This window comes from Hippocampus bargibanti, linkage group LG20 (assembly GCF_051943395.1).
Source record: "Hippocampus bargibanti isolate YZ-2025 linkage group LG20, ASM5194339v1, whole genome shotgun sequence".
NCBI lineage: Eukaryota > Metazoa > Chordata > Actinopteri > Syngnathiformes > Syngnathidae > Hippocampus > Hippocampus bargibanti.
The window spans coordinates 7,690,843-7,709,783 of NC_142753.1; the positions used below are offsets into that span (position 1 = coordinate 7,690,843).

Below are 18,941 nucleotides of genomic sequence, written 5' to 3' on the forward strand. Positions count from 1 at the left end.
GCCAAACGAACATTCGAAAGCACGGCAACTTTACTTGGATATCATCAAGAGGCAACTATATCAACGACCATCACAATAGTAAATAAAACGGCTTTATTATACGGTACAGTTTATTTCTTTAATTCCAATCTAATAGCACATTTATGATACATAAAATAAGGTATATTTTGTGTAGTTTTAAGGCTTATTTAGTAGGAAATTATGTTTTATGGGGACCTGGGAATGGATTATTATCATTTTTAATGATTTCTTATGGGAAATAAATGTTTGTCTTTCTAAGCGGCTTTCAAAACTTTCAAGTACACTTTACAGTCACGGTATAGTCCGAAGCACAAAACAGGCTTCTGATTGGCTGCCGTGCCGAATATGCAAATTGCCAAACAAACATTCATTTGTATGAACGACCGTTCATTTTGCAATTTGCATACTCGGCACAGCAGCCAATCAGAAGCCTGTTTCGTGCTTCGGACTATACCGAGACTGTAAAGTGTACTTGAAAGTTTTGAAAGCCGTTTAGAAAGGGGAGTCCATGTGGCTTTTGCTTGTAGCTTTTGCTTTATTGAATAAAACAAATGTTTGATTATTATTTTTTTTTTCTTGAAGAAGTTGTCGGCCACCCGGGCTGAGACGTTTTGAAAGTTGTACGCTTGATGTAAAAGTTGTCCCGGCAGACGTTATTTCAAACACTGGGAAACATCTGTCATGTTTCTTCCAAACCGCAAAAGTCAATCATATTCCTTTTTCCATCTATTTCAGGTGTTACAGTCGTGTCTTTTGCACATTTTACACAAAGCTCGCTACATCGCTTCGAATCACAAGAGCGCCTTCTTCAGAGCGGATCACAACGCTTCCGAAATGGAGGCCTACTGCAGCGCCCTTTGCCAACTGCGAGCGCTGCTCTACCTCGCCAAACGGCTCATCAACGACAACGATTTTGGCCAGTTGTACTCCTTGCAGGATCTCGACCTCAGCCACAGATACGTGCAGGAGTACAGCTCCATGCACAAAGCCTGTTTCTATGGCCGCTGTTTGGGCTTTCAGGTCTGCTAGCGACAAATTCACAATTCCGCCATGAAGTTTATCGGTCTTAATTCATTCCCTGTCATTCCAAAATTTATTTGGGAATTGAAAAGGATGACGTGGATTCATTCTTTCTATCGAGCTACCTAGCTGGCTACCTAGTTGGCTATCGAGCTAGCTACCTAGCTCGCGATCTAGTTAACTAGCACGCTGGCTATCTCTTAGCTATCTTTTTACTATCTATTAGCTGTATGGCTAGCTAGCTATCTAGCTGGCTATCAATTACTTACATAGGTATCTAGCTGGCTCGCTGTCTGTCCAGCTGGCTATCTATTAGCTATCTATTGGCTATCTATTAGCTAGTTAGCTTTCTATCCATTTGAGTTACTTCTGGGTTGAGTGAACGCTGGCGCCTGTGGCTGCCGCTGCTCACCGACAGAAAAACTTATCCTGTGATTGTAAAGTGACTGAGAGTTTTGAAAGGCGCTTATAAGTAAAATGTATTATTATTATTGTTGTTGTTATTGTGTTGTTATTATTATTATTAATCCCGAATTGTTTTGTTTTTTTCTTGTGGGTTGGGGGGGGGGTGCCGATAAAGCGATGGTCAGACCTGTGGTAATGTTTTTTCCCTTCCACGAGGCGGCAGCATTTGCCTTTTGTCCATGTTAGCGCTTTGTTACAGCTTCAGCTATTGTTAAAGCGCTTGTATAAAGCAATATGTATGTATCATATTTTTTGTACAGCCGCCCCCATTTCACGCTCAGATAACTCCAGACCCGTATAACTTAGGAATTAACTTTTTTTCTGCTAAACGAAGGCAGTAAGGTTTCTTATGCTGAATTGAATGAAGACATAGTCCAAAAACTCAATATGCAATTTGAGGAAAAATGACAAAAACCCTGGCACTGGAGTGGACACATTTTTGCACGTTTGACAGTGAATGAGTTAAGGTTTACGTAATTGGTTTAAAAAAATATTTCGGGTGCATGATTTTCAGTATTTAAAGCACCACTCTTGTTTCCCTTGGACAGTTTTCGCCGAGTCTTCGTCCGTTCCTCCAGACGATTGTCATTAGCATGATCTCGTATGGTGAAACTTATAGTAAACAACAGTCCGGACTGGGTGAGTTTTCATCCTTATTACCGATAAGTTTCCGGTCCATTTTTGATGCGCTCATGTTATTTATGATTTGTCTTCTTTTGTCAGGTTTGGCTGCACTATCTCTACTCACATCGGGGAAGTACGTCATTGATCCAGAGTTGCGCGGCGCCGAATTCGAACGCATTACTCAAAACCTGGACATGCAGTTTTGGAAGTCCTTCTGGAACATCACAGAGTCTGAGCTTTTAACAGTAGGCAGGGTCACATGTTTTCATCCTTATTGTTCCGAGTATTGGTCTTTGTTTTTGTAATTCATTCACTGCCATTCACGAATTTATTCAGGAATTGAAAATATGACATAGAGTGCCATTCCCGAATTTGTTTACGGTTTTTTTTTGCGGGGGTGCTGATGAAGCGCTGGTCAGACCTCTGGCAATATTTTTTTTTTCCCTTCCACAAGGGCCTTTTGTACAGCTGCCCTTATTTCAAGTTCAGATAACTCCAGACCCATATAAATTAGGAATTAACTGTTTTTTTTCTGATGAAAGAAGAGAGTCTAAGGTTTCTTACACTGCATTGAATGTTTAAGGCGGCTACGTGTGCAGGATCCAACCCGGACACCATGTCAAAGCCGTCCGCATGGTAGGAGGAGGAGCTTGGAGTGGACTGGCTAGCTGGCTATTAGCTAGCTAGCTGGCTATATGGTTAGCTAGCTGGCTATATGGTTAGCTACCTAGCTAGCTACCATTCTATTTGCTGTCTATTAGCTGTCTAGCTGGCTATCTAGCTAGCTATCTATCTAGCTACATTGGTAGCTATCTATTTGCTTACTGGCTATCTATCTAGCTACCTATTTGCTATCTATTAGCTATCTAGCCATATATCTATTATTTATCTATTAGCTATCTAGATAAGTTTCTATCTGTTTGAGTTATTCCAGGTTGAGTGAACGCTGGCGCTTGTGGCTGCCGCTTGTGGCTGCCGCTGCTCACCCACAGAAAATTTATCCTGTGACTGTAAAGTGACCTTGAGAGTTTTGAAAGGCGCTTAAAATTGAAATGTATTATTATTATTATTATTATCATAATTATTATTATTATTATTATTATTATAAAACTCAATATTATGTGGGTCCTAGAATTTGAGTGACAATGACAAAAACCCTGGCACTGGAGTGGACACATTTTTGCACATCGTCTGGCAGTGAATGAGTTAAACCTCAAGTCCAATCATGACTTATGAAATATTTCCTGTTTTGATTTTCTTCTCTTCTCAGGGCTTGTGTCGAATCACCTCCTACCCCGTCCAGTTGAACCTCATGCTAACGATACCTCCTGTTCCGTTACGCCTCCCGTTGTCATCGGATCCAAATCTGTCGACTACCGTGTCACCTCCGCTAGCCCACTGGGGCCCTGGTCCAGTCCATGTGCGCCTTATCTCACACGAGATTCGACAAGGGCAGGTGAAAAATGGCACGGATTTAAAAAAAAATAGATACAATTTTAACTCATTCACTGCCAAACATGCAAAAATGTGTCCTCTCCAGTGCCAGGGTTTTTGTAATTGTCGAATAGATAGTGAATCGATAGCTAATACCAAGCGAATAGATAGCTAATACCGAGTGAATAGAACAAAAGGCAAATGCTGCCCCCCTTGTGGAAGAGAAAAAACATTGCCAGAGGTCTGACCAGTGCTTTATCGGCACCCAAACAAGAAAAAACAAAACCCAAACAAATTGGGTAATGGCGCTCCACGTCATGCAGGCAGTGAATGATTTAAAAAAAAGACACATAGGACTTTAGCCAGCGCAACTTTTGCGTATTTTCTTCACATTTTACAGGACAGCGAGGAGCTGTTGTCGTTTTCTCGCGGCGATCCGCCTTCTGTCTCTGCTTCCAACCTCCCGTGGGTGCAGAAGCAACCCTTCTCGCCGTGGTTGCTGATTCACTTCCATGGAGGAGGCTTTGTGGCGCAGACATCCAGATCCCATGAGGTACATACACCTCCCACCCCTCTGCGATTTGGATTCTCCCAATATAAGGCGTACAGTGACACCTTGGCTTACCAACTTAATTGCTTCCCAGACAGAGTGTGTAAGGCGAAAAGTGTCTATCCCAAAAATCAGTTTCCCATAGGAAACCATTCAAATGAGAATAATCCGTTCCCAGGTCCCCATAAAACATACTTTTCTACTTCCTAATTTTCTAAGCCTTAAAACTACACAACTTATACCTTATTTTATGTACAATAAATGTTATATATTAAAGAAATAAACTGGACTGTATAATAAAGTCGTTTCATTTACTTTTGTGATGGTCGTTGATGGCTTGATGGAATGGAGTGGCCGATTTCATCAGCATTAAACACTTGACGTAACTCGAACGTAACCTTCTTTCACCCTCTTGAGGAATGATCCCTTGTAGGTGCTTTCTCTGCGATAATTTTATCTAGTTCTTCATCAATTGTGTTCTGTTTAGCTGGGTTGATAGCTTTTTGCAACAAGTGTACAGATGGCTTGTGCGGGTTGTTTGTGGAGCCTGATTAATGGGATATTTTAACCTTGCAGTCTACACACTGCCTTTGAACTGTCAAAGCTGAAACTTTTTCACTGACGTCGACTTGTCTCTTTAATGTTTAAACCACCTCCCCTAACTGCTGCGTTCGAGAGCAATCACATGGCTTTAACCGAAGACTGAGGGCGTGGAATACAGGACAAAAACAGTCGGCTGCCATTTTGTTGTTAGAACGGGCTCGTTCGCGAACAACACATTGAGGCAGCTCCGTATGTATCCCGAAAAAATGTTAGTATGCCAAGGTAAAATTTTCATAAATTTATCGTTCGTCAACTGAAAAGTTTATAAGCCAAAGGGTTCGTAAACCGAGGTATCACTGTACTCGCTCTCAAAATGTCTGCCTTCTTTTTAATGTCAGAATTATCTGCGAAGCTGGTCGAAGAGGTTGAACGTGCCTGTTCTCTCTGTCGACTACTCTCTGTCACCCGAAGCACCCTTTCCTCGGGCTCTGGAGGAATGTTTCTACGCTTACTGCTGGGCCTTGAAAAACTGCCGTCTTCTCGGTTCGTAAATGACGCTCGTCCTCATTGTTAGAAAGATGTAAGGGATACACAATATACATAACTATCTACTTGTGAACAAGAGTCTTGAGGAATACTCTTTTGTTCGTTGTTAGTTTTTGATTCCAGTCCAAATCCTGGCGAAAGTATCATTAAAAGTCTGTCTCTCTATCTCTCTCGCTCTCTATCTTTCTCTCTCTCTCTTGCCATCTCTCTCGTCCTCTCCCTATCTCTCTCTCTCGTCCCAGGTTCAACAGGAGAGCTCGTCTGTCTGGCAGGAGACAGCGCCGGCGGCAACCTTTGCATCACCGTGTCCATGAAGGCCATGACGTGCGGCATCCGAGTCCCCGACGGCATCATGGCGGCCTACCCCGCCACCTTGCTCACCACGGACGCCTCGCCTTCCCGCTTGCTCACCCTCATTGACCCGCTGTTACCCTTCGGTGCTCTTGCAAAGTGCCTCAACGCTTATGCCGGTAGGTCCGTGCGGCGTTCGAAGCGTGTTCTTTCACACGTCATTTAACGTGAGAGGACTTAATGATGATGCCTGAAAACAAAATGGACAATATATTTGTGTGCAAACTGGCATGAGGTGTACCATAGTAGGATGGAGGTAATTATATAATAGTTGCTTTCACTTTTTTCTTTTTGTTTAATACAGTGATACCTCAGTTTACCAACTTAATTGGTTCCCAGAAAGTGTGTGTAAAGCAAAAAGATTTATTTCCCATAAGAAACCATTAAAATGAGAATAATCGGTTCCCAGGTCCCCATAAAACATATTCTTCTACTATATAAATAAGCCTTAAAACTAAACAAAATATACCTTATTTAAGGTATAATAAATTTGCTATTGTATTGTAATTAAAGAAATAAACTACACTGTGGAATAAAGTCATTCTATTTACCTTTGTGGTGGTAGTTGTCAATGGATGACGAACTTCCAGGTTGCCTCTTGATGATATCCGAGTGAAGTTGCCGTGCTTTCTTGGCGATAATACCCTCACTCACAATGTCCCCTGCTAGCTGCTTTTTGTTAATCCAAATCATCAGAAGTTTTTTTTTCTTTTGTTTTTCTTTGGTGTCTCTTTGGTATAACACTAGCCTGTCGTGCGGTCTTTTTCGGTCCCATAATCAAAGTCAAAGTCAGCTTTATTGTCAAATATGCTAATATGCATTGACATACAGCACAGATGAAATTAATGTCCTCTCGGACCCAACGTTCAAGGCACTTATAATGTAGCTAAAAAAGACAGACAATTGACAACAGACAATACATGTAATTTCTGAATGTAAAGTGAGGTAGTGTCGTATGTAAAGTGAGGTAGTGTCGTATGTAAAGTCATATAGTGTAGTAATGCAAAAACAAAACAAAAAAGGTTCAAGTGAGGTCTTGTAGAAAAAAAAAGAAAACAATAGAGTTCAGGATGATAGTATAGCGTGTACTCAGAGTTCGGTGAGTGTGGCAGTGGGAAGGGGCAGGGAGGGAGTTGAGTCTCCTGACTGCCTCGTGGCAAAAGTACTCAACTTAATAACAAACCACGGCTGGACTCAAAGAAAGGGGGTGACAAAAATTAGTCCGCCAGCCACCCGTGGCGCTGTCCAACCGTGTGGTTTGGTTTTCTTCCGCCAAAAACTAGTCCGCCAGCCACATTGGCGCTCCGTATGGTTTGGTTCGTCCGCCGAAAAGTAGTTCGTCAGCAGAGACTATATGCTTGCAAATGTTTGTGAGGCGAAAAGTTTGTAAGCTAAAGCGTTCGTAAGCTGAGGTATCACTGAAGGGACTGTTTTTTTTTCACATTCTCCCACTCCTCTACTCTTAGGTGTGGACTCACAGACCTCACTGCCTGCCGTGGGGGGCAACAGTCTAAGGGCTTTGGGAAGAGACACCACCGCACTCCTCAGCGATCTCACCCACGGAGCCTCCAACTGGATTCAGTCCTTTCTCCAACCCGTTTGGCCCATAAGCGGAGCCCAGTCACTGGCGTCGAGACATAGAGAATCCACAAGCAAAGACGCACACAGGAATTTAAACCGTGCCTCGCCTTTACACCAATCTTACCTGGATTACCCTGAAGGCTTTGAACCCCTGCGCTCCGAATGCCATGCGGTCGTTCAGCCGACCTCCTGCCCAATCATCAGGAATCCTTTTGTGTCGCCGCTGCTTGCCCCTGATAGCCTTCTACGAGGTCTGCCGCCTGTTCACTTAGTGGTGAGAGACACAACTTGCGCATTCCCTTTTTGCATCGCCATTCCATTCATGTAGTACAATGATACCTCGGTTTACAAACCACTTGGCTTACGAACTTTTCGGTTTACGAACGTTAAATTAATGGAAATTTTACCTTGGCATACAAACTATTTTTTGGGATACACACGGAGCTGCCACAATGAGTGATGTGTCGTTCGCGAACGAGCCCGTTCTCCGAAAGGAAAATGGCAGCCGGCTTGTTTTGGTCCTCTATTCTCCACCCCCAGTCGTCGGTTAAAGCCACGTGATTGGTCAGGAATGCAGCAGTGAGGGGAGGTGGTTTAAACATTAAAGAGACAGGCAGACGACAGAGAGAGAGTGACAAAATGGATAGAAAACAGTGATATTTGGACTCGTTTCAACTTTGCTAGTTCAAAGGCACAGTGTAAACTGCAAGGTTAAAATATCCCATCAATCAGGCTCCACAAATAGCTCGCACTTGCCATCGGTTCAATTTGAAATGAAAAGACAAGCAAGGGAACCAGTTATTAATGATGTTTCTAGTGTGTCTGCTTTCATCTGTTGCAGTTACAATATCACAACTTCCAAGATGTACAACCCAGAGCTCCTTGAGACACTTTATGCAAAAAGCTATCCATTCCATCAAACCATCAACAACCATCACAAAGGCAAATAAAACAACTTTATTATACAATACAGTTTATTTATTTAATTATAATACCATATTCCATTTATTATACATAAAATAAGGTATATTTTGTGTAGTTTTAAAGCTTAGAAAATTAGAAAGTAGAAAATTATGTTTTGGGAACGGATTATTCTCATTTTAATGGTTTCCTATGGGAAATGAATTTTTGGGATACACACTTTTCGCCTTACACACTCTGTCTGGGAACCAATTACGTTCGTAAGCCAAGGTATCACTATATATTCAGTTTGCAGGTGGTAGGGAAAGCATGCATCGAGAGAGTATTTTCAGTTTCGAGTGAGAGTCCAGGAGTATTTATTTATTTGTCTTTTCCTCCCCTTTATTGACTTCACTAACCTTGACTTAGTTTTATTTCCTGATCTGTGCATGTTTCCACACAGGCATGTGCTCTGGATGCTTTACTGGATGACTCTGTGATGTTTGCCAAGAAGCTGCGGGACATGGGCCAGCCTGTAAGCTTGACAGTGGTAGAGGACCTTCCGCACGGCTTCCTCAGCCTTTCGCAGCTCTCTAGAGAGACAGAGCTGGCCGCAGAAATCTGCCTGGAGAAAATAAGCGAGATTTTTCAGCAAGGAAACTGAAAGATCTGAATTAGTTTCTTCATGACTTGGAGTCACTTTATTTGGACTCATCTTTTCAACAGGAAGAATTCGTTGGGAATTCTTTTTTTCGAGGACATTTTAAATTCATGTTCAATTATTTCTATGAACAATTTTCTGTTTTGGTTTTTATCATCAACAATGGCTACACAATTTGTTGTGTAGAAGACAGAATTACATATTGAGTTTGTTGTCATCAAAAATGTTGCAGTGGATGGATTTACAGTGCCTTTTTAAGATATGTACTGTACGTACAGTACTTTAATAGCTTTTCAAACATTCGTGGATCTATGGCTTACTTCACACAAAGTAGTTTACAGAGGTTCATTATATATTATGTGAAATATATTGTGGCAATTACAATGCATTGCGCAGAAGTAAAATTGATGTACTGTAAATATTTAATATTTATTACAGTGTAATATTTAAAGCCTTATTAAATGAAAAATATGCTAAATTCTTGGGTTTGTGTGCTCTTTTTGACCATCTTTTGAAATTGTATTTTTTATTTTCCCACGACACTGACCGATATTGTGCTTCGACAGCAGGTGTCAGTAGCGTCGCAATGTCATAAACGATAAACAGGCAGGAGCAAAAACGACGAAGGAGAGAAGATGAAGAAGGCGACCATGTTGATTTAAAAGAAGGAGAAAACGCGCGATTGATTTAAAGTTCATTTTAGGTACTGAAAATATTGATTAAATCGTTAATTGGGAGCAACGGGAAACGCAGTGTTTGTTTTAAAAACACCCGCGAACCGTGGTAAGTCTTGTCCTGTTTACGAGATGCTCGCTTGTTGCTAGCTTGTTAGCTAGGAGCTAACTTTAGCATGGTGTGCGAAATTAAGTGAGACATTTTACTGCGTTTGTTCAAAACAAATTAGCAACATAACATCTACCACGAAACGCATTACAACTAACATTTTTTAATACTTTAATATTTTCACGCACCCCATAAAGTCTGCTTCACAAATCTAAAATGATGTATTTGTTTCACGCTATCATACGCACTAGTTAGCTTGGTGCCCAAATTAATCTAAGCCCAGTGGCCATTCTAAATTTGTTAACATCGATGCAGCGAATAACGACAAAACTTTTTGCAAACACACATATAACTTTGATTGTACTTTTTTTCAAAGACAAATTCGCGCTCAGACTTAATTGCAAATGATTTTTTTCCACAAGGGTGTATTACTGTCCTTTGCATGTTCCAAAACCTTATTTTTGGATATTTTTCAGGTGATGCATTTGGAGTTGTTGGGTGACTTTGAAGCCCCTTGATCACGGTCACACTCCCACGAGTGACACTTTGACCTCCAGACGTTTATTGTCCACGCAGAATCCACCTGGGACAGGACATAAACGCGCACTGTGGATTAGAAGTGGTCTGACGTTTATTTTTATTGTATATTTTTTTGTTTTGGGCTTGTTCCTGTGATATCAATCCGGTGGAAATAACCCCGGAAATATCATTTTGGGGAAACACTTGTACAAGGTTGGACATCTTTTTTCCCACACCAAGTCCAGAGATTGCCCTAGTTGTTCTATTTCAGGACTTTAGCTACATTTAATACTTGCTCGCGTATAATTTTTCTATATTGTGAGCGAGTATATTCATAGAAATATCTCTTCATTTTGAAGGGTTTCTTGTGTACAGTGTTTTTGTGTGTGTGTTTTTCTTATACTTCGGTCACTCCTTTTAAAAGGGACCAAACTGCTTTATTAATAATTTGTTTTTACATTTTGAAGACAATTTTAGGCAGAAAAACATAAGAACCAAAAACATACCCCCAAAAGAACATCTGACAATAAACAAAAATGGCTTTTGCGAGAGCAGAAAATCAGGGCCCGTTTCCCATGGAACTGAACAAACAAAACGGGCAGCTCAAAGGACAGACCAAACCAGATTCTGAATTCTTGCCTCAAGAAAAAGTCTTGGCTGCCTCTCAGAATGCAGGTGCTGCCTCCCAAGAACGAGGAGGCATTAGGTTTGGAGACGACTGGAAAAAGAGTCTCAAGATCCCTCCGAAAGATAACCGAATCCAAACTTCAGTGAGTGAATAACACCTTCCATCTTAAACTCTCTAACTGGAAAAAAAAGCTTGCTAACTGGAAAAAAAGCTTGCTGTCTTGAATATTCTGTTTTCAATTTCCTAGGATGTGACCGCTACAAAGGGGAATGAATTTGAAGATTATTGTCTCAAAAGAGAACTTCTAATGGGCATTTTCGAAATGGGCTGGGAGAAACCATCTCCTGTACAGGTATTATATCACAGTTTATAACTTGATTACTGTGAAATTATTTGATCGTAATATCATTTTTTTTTTGGCAGGAAGAGAGTATTCCCATTGCCCTGTCTGGAAGGGATATTTTGGCTCGGGCAAAGAACGGAACGGGAAAAAGTGGAGCCTATCTCATCCCGTTGTTAGAAAAGATAGACCTTAAAAAGGACTACATACAAGGTGAGATCAAAACAGTTCTGATGGCCACCTTGTCTCTGTTTTTTAAATTGACAAATCAAATTTCCATTGTATTTTTTTGACACTCGTAGCAATGGTGGTTGTGCCAACTCGTGAGTTGGCGCTGCAGGTGAGCCAGATCTGCATTCAGATCAGCAAACACCTCGGAGGAGTCAAAGTCATGGCCACCACCGGAGGAACCAACCTCCGCGATGACATCATGCGCCTGGATGACAGCGGTGAGCAGTCATTTCTTTTTCTTTTTGTTTTATATCGCCGTCGTTTGGAAGCACCAACGTTTCCTTTTCCGCATTAGTGCACGTCGTCGTCGCCACGCCTGGAAGGATTCTGGATTTGATCAAGAAAGGAGTGGCCAAAGTAGACAGAGTGCAGATAATGGTGATGGATGAAGTAAGTACCGCGCGTAGAACCAAACACAAAAGCTACCATTTCCATGCATGCTGTTTTGCTTTCAATATTTTTTTCCCCTCGCTTCTCAGGCTGACAAACTGCTGTCTCAGGATTTTGTGATGCTCATCGAAGAGATCATTAGCTTCCTATCCAAGAACAGGCAGATCCTGCTCTACTCTGCAACCTTCCCCATGAGTGTGCAAAAATTCATGGTGAGTCATCTACGGTGGCGCCGCAATTCGTCCGGCCTGTTGCACGGATGCATCTGGGACGTGCCCTTGCGCCATTTACGCATTTTGACAGCCACTGGTTTAATTTTGCAACTCAACTTTGCACGTCTAATTACGATTAGCGCATATTGCTACGTGATCTACGCCACTTATGACGTCTGTTAAAATAGCTAAAGAAACAAATTTAATTCAACAGCAATTGAAAACTGTTTGTTTTCCTTTAGAGGTTTTAACTTTTGTGGTGATCTGCTGGAAACTGCCAAATGTGATAATCCAATATTCATTCATTTACCCATGGTGCATTGCAGTATTTACATTGAACCACATTAAAAACAAGCAGTAAACAAACATTTTCATTTTTTAAGAAACAACGGAGGGTAGTGACAATTTGTTTCAACAAGCTGATAAATATTAATATATTACACAGACGTATTAATATATTAAATATAAGACGTATTAATATATTAAATATAAAATACATATTAAAATATAATAAAATTAATATTCTCTTTTTCTTCTCTGTAATACCGTAGATCAAAATAGCACAGGATTGATTGTGTCATAACTAAAGAAAATAGAACAAGTTTGTTTATTTTATGTATGAATAAAGTAAAGTAATTTAGAAATATCATGCTCCAATGACTGTCTTTTGGTTTATTTCAATCCATTTTGGATACTTCGGCAATCTAGTTAAATCGGGCCCCATCAATTTTATAATTTGCCCACCTTTTTAGACACAAGGGGCCAACTATAGCCCCGTTTTTAAATTTCCCAGATGCATCCATGCGGCAGTGTCGTGTACCAATTTGATTTTTTTTCGCCTGCCACCATTTTAAAAAAACAACACAAAAACAAATGGCAAATAAATCCCCTTTATTTGTGTGCTTGCTGTAAGGCCATGTACCTGCAGAAACCGTATGAGATCAACCTGATGGAGGAGCTGACCCTGAAGGGGATTACTCAATATTACGCCTACGTCACTGAAAGGCAAAAAGTGCATTGTCTTAACACGCTCTTCTCCAGGGTGAGTAATGCTCAGATGAGCCGTTTTGAACCTCGTGTGCCTTCGTCACGGGGTGCCTTTTTCCATTTTGAGACAAAATTACAGTGATACCTCAGCTCACAAACTTAATTGGTTCCCAGAAAGTGTGTGTAAGGCGAAAAGTTTGTCTGCCGAACATTTATATCCCATAAAAAAACAATTAAAAATGAAAACTACATATAATATACCTTATTTTATGTAAAATAATTGTGCTATTGTATTATAGTTAAAGAAATAAACTGTACTATATAATAAAGTCGTTTTATTTACCTTTGTAATGGTTGATGTAGTTGCCTCTTGATGATATCAGAGTGAAGTTGCCATGCTTTCTCGGCGATAATACCCTCACTGACAATGTCCCCATCTAGCTGCTTTTGGTTAGCCCAAATCAACAGAAGTTTTTCAACCTCTTCTATAGCCTGAGTCCGTTGCTTAGACAATACAGAAACACCATTATCCACACGTAGCAAAGGTCGACTTAGCATATTGGAAGTGGGACGCTAAGTCACACAAACGCACACCTCATTTGTGTTTTTCGATGATCTTCTGCTCGACCGTAATGTTGTTTTGTGTCCTCTTCGGCTGAATAGCAGCCTGTGATGGGGTCTTTTTTGGTCCCCATAAGAGCAAAAGTACTCCACTCGATAACAAACCACGACTGCATACAAAGAGGAGGTGACGACAACAAATCCGCTAGCCACCGTGGCACTGTGTGGCTTGGTTCGTCTGCCGAAAATTAGTTTGTATAACGAGATTATATTCTCGCAAATTTAATGTTCGTAAGGCAAAAATTTCATGAGCTAAAGCGTTCGTAAACTGAGGTATCACTGAAGGTATTTTTGGCAGCGGGTGCTTATTTACAAAACCTCTGTCGTATACAGCTCCAGATCAACCAGTCGATCATTTTCTGCAACTCCACGCAGAGGGTGGAGCTCTTAGCCAAGAAGATCACGCAACTGGGCTACTCGTGCTTCTATATCCACGCTAAGATGATGCAGGTTGGCACATTTTGGATTGGTTTAGCCTTTATGAGTCTCGCAGTGGCGACAGTTACATTTCACAGCAGCAAAGTTATGGGAGGAAGAGGAAAGGAAAGGAAGAAGTAGAAAATCAAGTTTGTTGTTTAAAAAGGAGAGGATCAAAGCGTCATTTTCACCAGTGGATCAGGGACATCATGATCAAATATGCACATCTGCTACAAGCTAAATGTAAATACATTGAGATTGTCAATGGAAAAAGAGATTGTCCCACATAAATCCGCTTCAATTCCAAGCTATTCCATCTTGGACTTCATATTTTACTCTTCACGTTGATTTCTGGCTGCCATCGAGGTTCATTTTTAACATGAGTAAACATGACACCAGAAGCTCAAATGTGTGAAATAATTTTAGTGTGTTATTATCCTTTCAGGAATATCGAAACCGCGTGTTCCACGACTTCAGAAACGGACTGTGCAGGAACTTAGTCTGTACAGGTAAGCTTTCAAAGTTCCTCGTCAACAGTTTCTGATTGAAAATAACTCTTACCGCCATGCTATAGATCTCTTCACTCGAGGTATCGACATTCAAGCCGTCAACGTGGTCATCAACTTTGACTTTCCAAGGAACGCAGAAACATACCTCCATCGCATTGGAAGATCGGGTATTGATATTAGAACCCTGTGAAGTCAAATACAGTGACACCTCGGTTTACGAACCCTTGGCTTACGAACTTTTCGGTTTACGAACGTTAAAATTATACAAATTTTACCTTGACATACAAACTATTTTTCGGGATACACACGGAGCTGCCACAATAAGTGATGTGTCGTTCACAAACGAGCCCGTTCTCCTAACAGAAAATGGCAGGCGGCTTGTTTTGGTCCTAGATTCCCCACCCCCAGTCTTCGGTTTAAAGCCACGTGATTGGTCCAGAACGCAGCAGTGAGGGGAGGTGGTTTAAACATTAAAGAGACAGGCAGATGACAGAGAGAGAGTGATAAAATGGATAGAAAACAGTGATATTTGGACTCGTTTCTACTTTGATAGTTCCAAGGCAGTGTATAGAGTGCAAGGTTAAAATTCCCATCAATCAGGCTCCACAAATAGCCCGCACAAGCCATCTGTACACTTGATGCAAAAAGCTATCAACCCAGCTAAACAGAACACAATTGATGAGGAACAAGGTAAAATTATCGCAGAGAAAGCACCTACCAGGGATCATTCCTCAAGATGGTGAAAGAAGAAGTTCCTCAAGTGTTTAATGCTGATGAAACCGGCCACTCCATTCCATCAAGCAACGACCATCACAAAGGTAAATAAAATGACTTTATTATACTGTACAGTTTATTTCTTTAATTATCATACCATGGCACATTTATTATACGTAGAATAAGGTATATTTTGTGTAGTTTTAAGGCTTAGAAAATTAGAAAGTAGAAAATTATGTTTTAAGGCGACCTGGGAACGGATTATTCTCATTTTAATGGTTTCCTATGGGAAATTAATTTTGGGGATACACACTTCGCCTTACACACTCTGTCAGTTAAGTTCGTAAGCCAAGGTATCACTGTCCAGTAGAGTGCATCCGTTGAGAGACATTATTGTGTTCTCAGGGAGGTTCGGTCATTTCGGTTTGGCCATTAACCTGATCACATCGGAAGATCGCTTCAACCTGAAGACCATCGAGGACCAACTGGTGACCGACATCAAACCCATTCCCGGCAGCATCGATAAGAGACTCTACGTGCCCGATTTCCAATCGTCCATTGATGACTGCCAAGTGGAAGAAGTCCAAGAAAGAGCAGGACCTCACCGGGACCACACCTAAAGCTGGTGAGTCTTGTTTACTACTTTGGCTTTTTTTTTTTTTTTTTTTTTTTTTTTTTTAAGTATCTTTGTGATGAAAATTTTATCTTCCCTGCAGGACAGTTTTTTTTCAACATCTCACTTGTTTTCACATCCGCCACCAAAAAAAAAAAATCTTCCATTTTACATTAAACCACATTTTGTTCCTGCATCTGAGCTTACCACTCATTTTTTTTTTCTTCTTCTCCGAAAGTGACTCAAAGTATGAACAATTTTCTTTTGAACCGGTCATCGAATAAGTCCATCTCTTTTAATGTCAAAACACCAGCCATTTTTAGTTTTTTTTTTGCGTACGCTGTTACCACTTAAGTGCCTTACTTCCTGTCACGCACATTTTATTCTTAAACGGCCCGTCGGGCTACACATGGGGGATGTGTGAAACGATAAAACGGTGACTTCAAATGCATCGATTACACAGCCCCGTTTTTATTTTTTTGCTTTGTGCGGCTGCAGCAATACTCATTTCTCATTTTGTTTCTTGCAAACTCTTTCTTTAAAGGGTTGTGTTTTTTTTGGGCTGTTTTTGAGCAGTTGGTGTTCTGGAATTGACAGCAAAATTGTAGCATTGAAGAGACATCTGCGACTGTTTTTTTTTTTTTTTTTTTTTTTGTCCCTCGATTTGCGATGAAAAAAAAAAACAGACAAAAATAATTTTTTTTTTTTTTTTTACGCCAGTACATAAAAACAATGGTGGCCGAATGGATGTGGATCCCTAAATTATAATTGTTTACAAGCCCCACACCCACAAATCTCGTACTTGGGTTAGGGATATTCTTTTTTTCCCCCTTCCAATTTTTGCTAAAAACCAATTTTTAGGATTTACACCAATGCAAAACCAAAATCTCCTGTATGAAGGTACATGCAGCCTCAAAGCCAACTTGACGAAACATTCCAGGATCTCCATTGTGACCCAAAAATCACAATTTCTTCCTGTATTCATTCAATCCGTGAACGCAGTTTGCGCATGGGGTCACAATGGACGTCGTATTGAATGCCGTTCTGAATGTTATAATTGCTTCAGTCATCCGAGGACACTTTTCTTTTGTAGATGCGTGCACGCATCTTGATTAAAAAGATGCTAAATTTCAAATTGGGATGAGTGCTTTAAATTCAAATCTAACAATTTGGGTGAAAAAAATGTATATTTCAGTGAATGGATTTTTTTTTTCTATACTGGAATGAAGCGCGCCAGACAAAAACTACAAAAGCTTCAAGCAAATTTCATTTAAATTCCGTGAAAGGTTAGATCAGACTACTGAAGTTTCTGTTCACGGGGCTCCATAATTGGCTTCGGTTTAGTGGTTATGAATATTACAACACAATATGGAAGTGCGCTAACAGTATTCTAAATTTCCCAGCTGATAAAATCACGGGTATTTTTTTGTGACGCCTTTCTAAAATTCGATTTGTTTTCTTGTTATTTTTGGACACAGTGTCACTCCACAATTTCCCAATGAGTGCAATGCAAACTTAAAAATGCTGGAATTTGAATATATCTGAGACAGCGTTGTGATTTGGAATTTCTCAAAAGCTCACCCGATATATTCGTCTTTTTTTTCCCCCCCGACATGAAAAAAAATTGTTGGCCGAACGTTGGGTAATTCAGAGACGAATGTTTCTCACTTCTACTGTTATGTGGAAATACATGCGGGAGTTTATTTTAATAAACAACTGAAATTTACAGGACCTTGTTTACTTTGTTTATTATTATTTATGAGAGGCAAATTTTTCTTTCAAGTTAGGCTTGAAAGATCAATAAACTTTGAAACTATTGTCGGAATATGTGTTGGTTTTTTTTCTTAGCGACATCAAAGGACAACCGACACCTTCGGACAAGTTGCCTCTATAATTTGTAAAATCACTTGAAATGAGCGTATTTTACGAAGATTCCACCGCATATAGCTATATTTTACGTTTTAAGACTCACACTGAATAGTCATGGAGTCTTGTTCTGGAGTCGGTGACGATTCCTAACGTGACGTCACGTCAGGAACGCCCCCTGACCGAGAAAGCGACACAATGGATTTTGGGTACTTTGTTTGGTCTGAAAACATCGTGTTGATATGTGTTGATGGCGAAATTAGAAGGAAAACACATAAATAATGCGATGGTGAATTGTTGTGTGTTGCACCAAGACTACTATTTGATAGTAGTTGACACAAATCGGCCCATTTCTGGGAGCTACATTGGAGTCCTGACGGCTCGAATTGATACGCAAGTACCTCTTTAATCGATTGCAAACATTTATGCTTTGCTCTTCAGAACTATTTGAATCATATTCATAACTGGAGGAATAATAAGAAAGCATCTTCTCCGAATCTGAAGCCATTGTTTTGATTCTAGAGCAAGGCAGGACGTCCTGGCGTTACTTCACGAACGAGGGGGCGAGGTCAATTTGAAGTAGTTTTGGGGCACTAACTTATTTTTATTGGTGTTTTGCATTTGACTAAAAATATCAGCCTGCGTGTTTTGGGTATTTTAGATGCTATAAAACGTTTTTCTGATGTCAGTTAGGAAACAAAAAAATGGTGTCGGTTGTCCTTTAATGGTAACGTTCATAAAAAATACTTTCCCCCCCCCCCAAAAAAAAAAAAAAAAACTGAAGAAAAAAATAAGCCATCTTATTTTCTATATTTAGCTCTGATAAGTGATTGTTGGACAAAAGAAGGCCACGTCCTGCTGACCTCTCATATCTACGCCGAAGAAATGATACGTTCAATTTTTGCAAACAGTGAAATAGTAGCTGACTTGTTATCTTATCCATTCATGTGTTGTCAATGATGTCACAACTCATCCCTGCTGACACATGATGAAGTGGACATTTATCTTGTCGGGCTACTTTTCCCCCCATAAAATTAACAAGTAAAGAGCAGATTATGAATTATAATAATAATAAATTTCATTTATAAGCGGCTTTCAAAACTAAAGGTCACTTATAATTCCCCCTCTAAAGCAACAGAATTTTTTTTAACACTACGCAATTTTCATTATATTACAATACGTTTTTGACATGATTGGATTGGCCTTACTCTCACAGTGGAGAAATTTTCATTTCACAGCAGCAAAGTGATGAAAGTGAAAGGAAATGAAGAAGTAGAAAAACAAAATACAGGAGCTGCTGTAAAGACGGCCACTCTCGCGGCGCCATCTTGAAGTCAAACAACAAAACAAAATACAGTAAAGTCTCGTTATATCGATATTCAAGGGAGTCCGAAAAAATATCGATATAACCGGGA

At 40.2% G+C, this 18,941-nt stretch overlaps 2 protein-coding genes across 4 annotated transcripts in view; both read left to right on the forward strand.

The window, feature by feature from the left end:
• Nucleotides 1–9,163, forward strand: part of lipea (lipase, hormone-sensitive a) — a 26,347-nt gene extending 17,184 nt beyond the window's left edge. Inside the window, exons 5-13 of the mRNA XM_089023772.1 lie at nucleotides 757–1,041; nucleotides 2,055–2,145; nucleotides 2,230–2,375; nucleotides 3,401–3,586; nucleotides 3,965–4,117; nucleotides 5,056–5,200; nucleotides 5,446–5,673; nucleotides 7,021–7,409; nucleotides 8,499–9,163. Coding sequence (XP_088879898.1) covers nucleotides 757–1,041; nucleotides 2,055–2,145; nucleotides 2,230–2,375; nucleotides 3,401–3,586; nucleotides 3,965–4,117; nucleotides 5,056–5,200; nucleotides 5,446–5,673; nucleotides 7,021–7,409; nucleotides 8,499–8,699 — 1,824 coding nt within the window. The 3' untranslated portion in view covers nucleotides 8,700–9,163. The remainder of the gene's footprint in view (nucleotides 1–756; nucleotides 1,042–2,054; nucleotides 2,146–2,229; nucleotides 2,376–3,400; nucleotides 3,587–3,964; nucleotides 4,118–5,055; nucleotides 5,201–5,445; nucleotides 5,674–7,020; nucleotides 7,410–8,498) is intronic.
• A 151-nt stretch (nucleotides 9,164–9,314) lies between these two features.
• On the forward strand, nucleotides 9,315–18,880 carry LOC148882972 (putative ATP-dependent RNA helicase ddx6). 3 transcript variants are annotated; one of them, XM_089023773.1, is made up of 13 exons: nucleotides 9,315–9,479; nucleotides 9,956–10,768; nucleotides 10,874–10,978; nucleotides 11,050–11,179; nucleotides 11,269–11,415; nucleotides 11,493–11,587; nucleotides 11,677–11,799; nucleotides 12,713–12,841; nucleotides 13,741–13,857; nucleotides 14,270–14,333; nucleotides 14,399–14,500; nucleotides 15,453–15,672; nucleotides 15,764–18,880. In XM_089023773.1, the coding sequence occupies exons 2-12, from the start codon at nucleotides 10,535–10,537 to the stop codon at nucleotides 15,665–15,667; spliced, it is 1,461 nt and encodes a 486-aa protein (XP_088879899.1). In that variant the 5' UTR covers nucleotides 9,315–9,479; nucleotides 9,956–10,534; the 3' UTR covers nucleotides 15,668–15,672; nucleotides 15,764–18,880. The 3 variants fall into 3 exon arrangements, with proteins under 3 accessions (XP_088879899.1, XP_088879900.1, XP_088879901.1); XM_089023774.1 differs by having other exon boundaries at nucleotides 15,769–18,880; XM_089023775.1 differs by having other exon boundaries at nucleotides 9,315–9,476.
• Nucleotides 18,881–18,941: the final 61 nt, after the last annotated feature.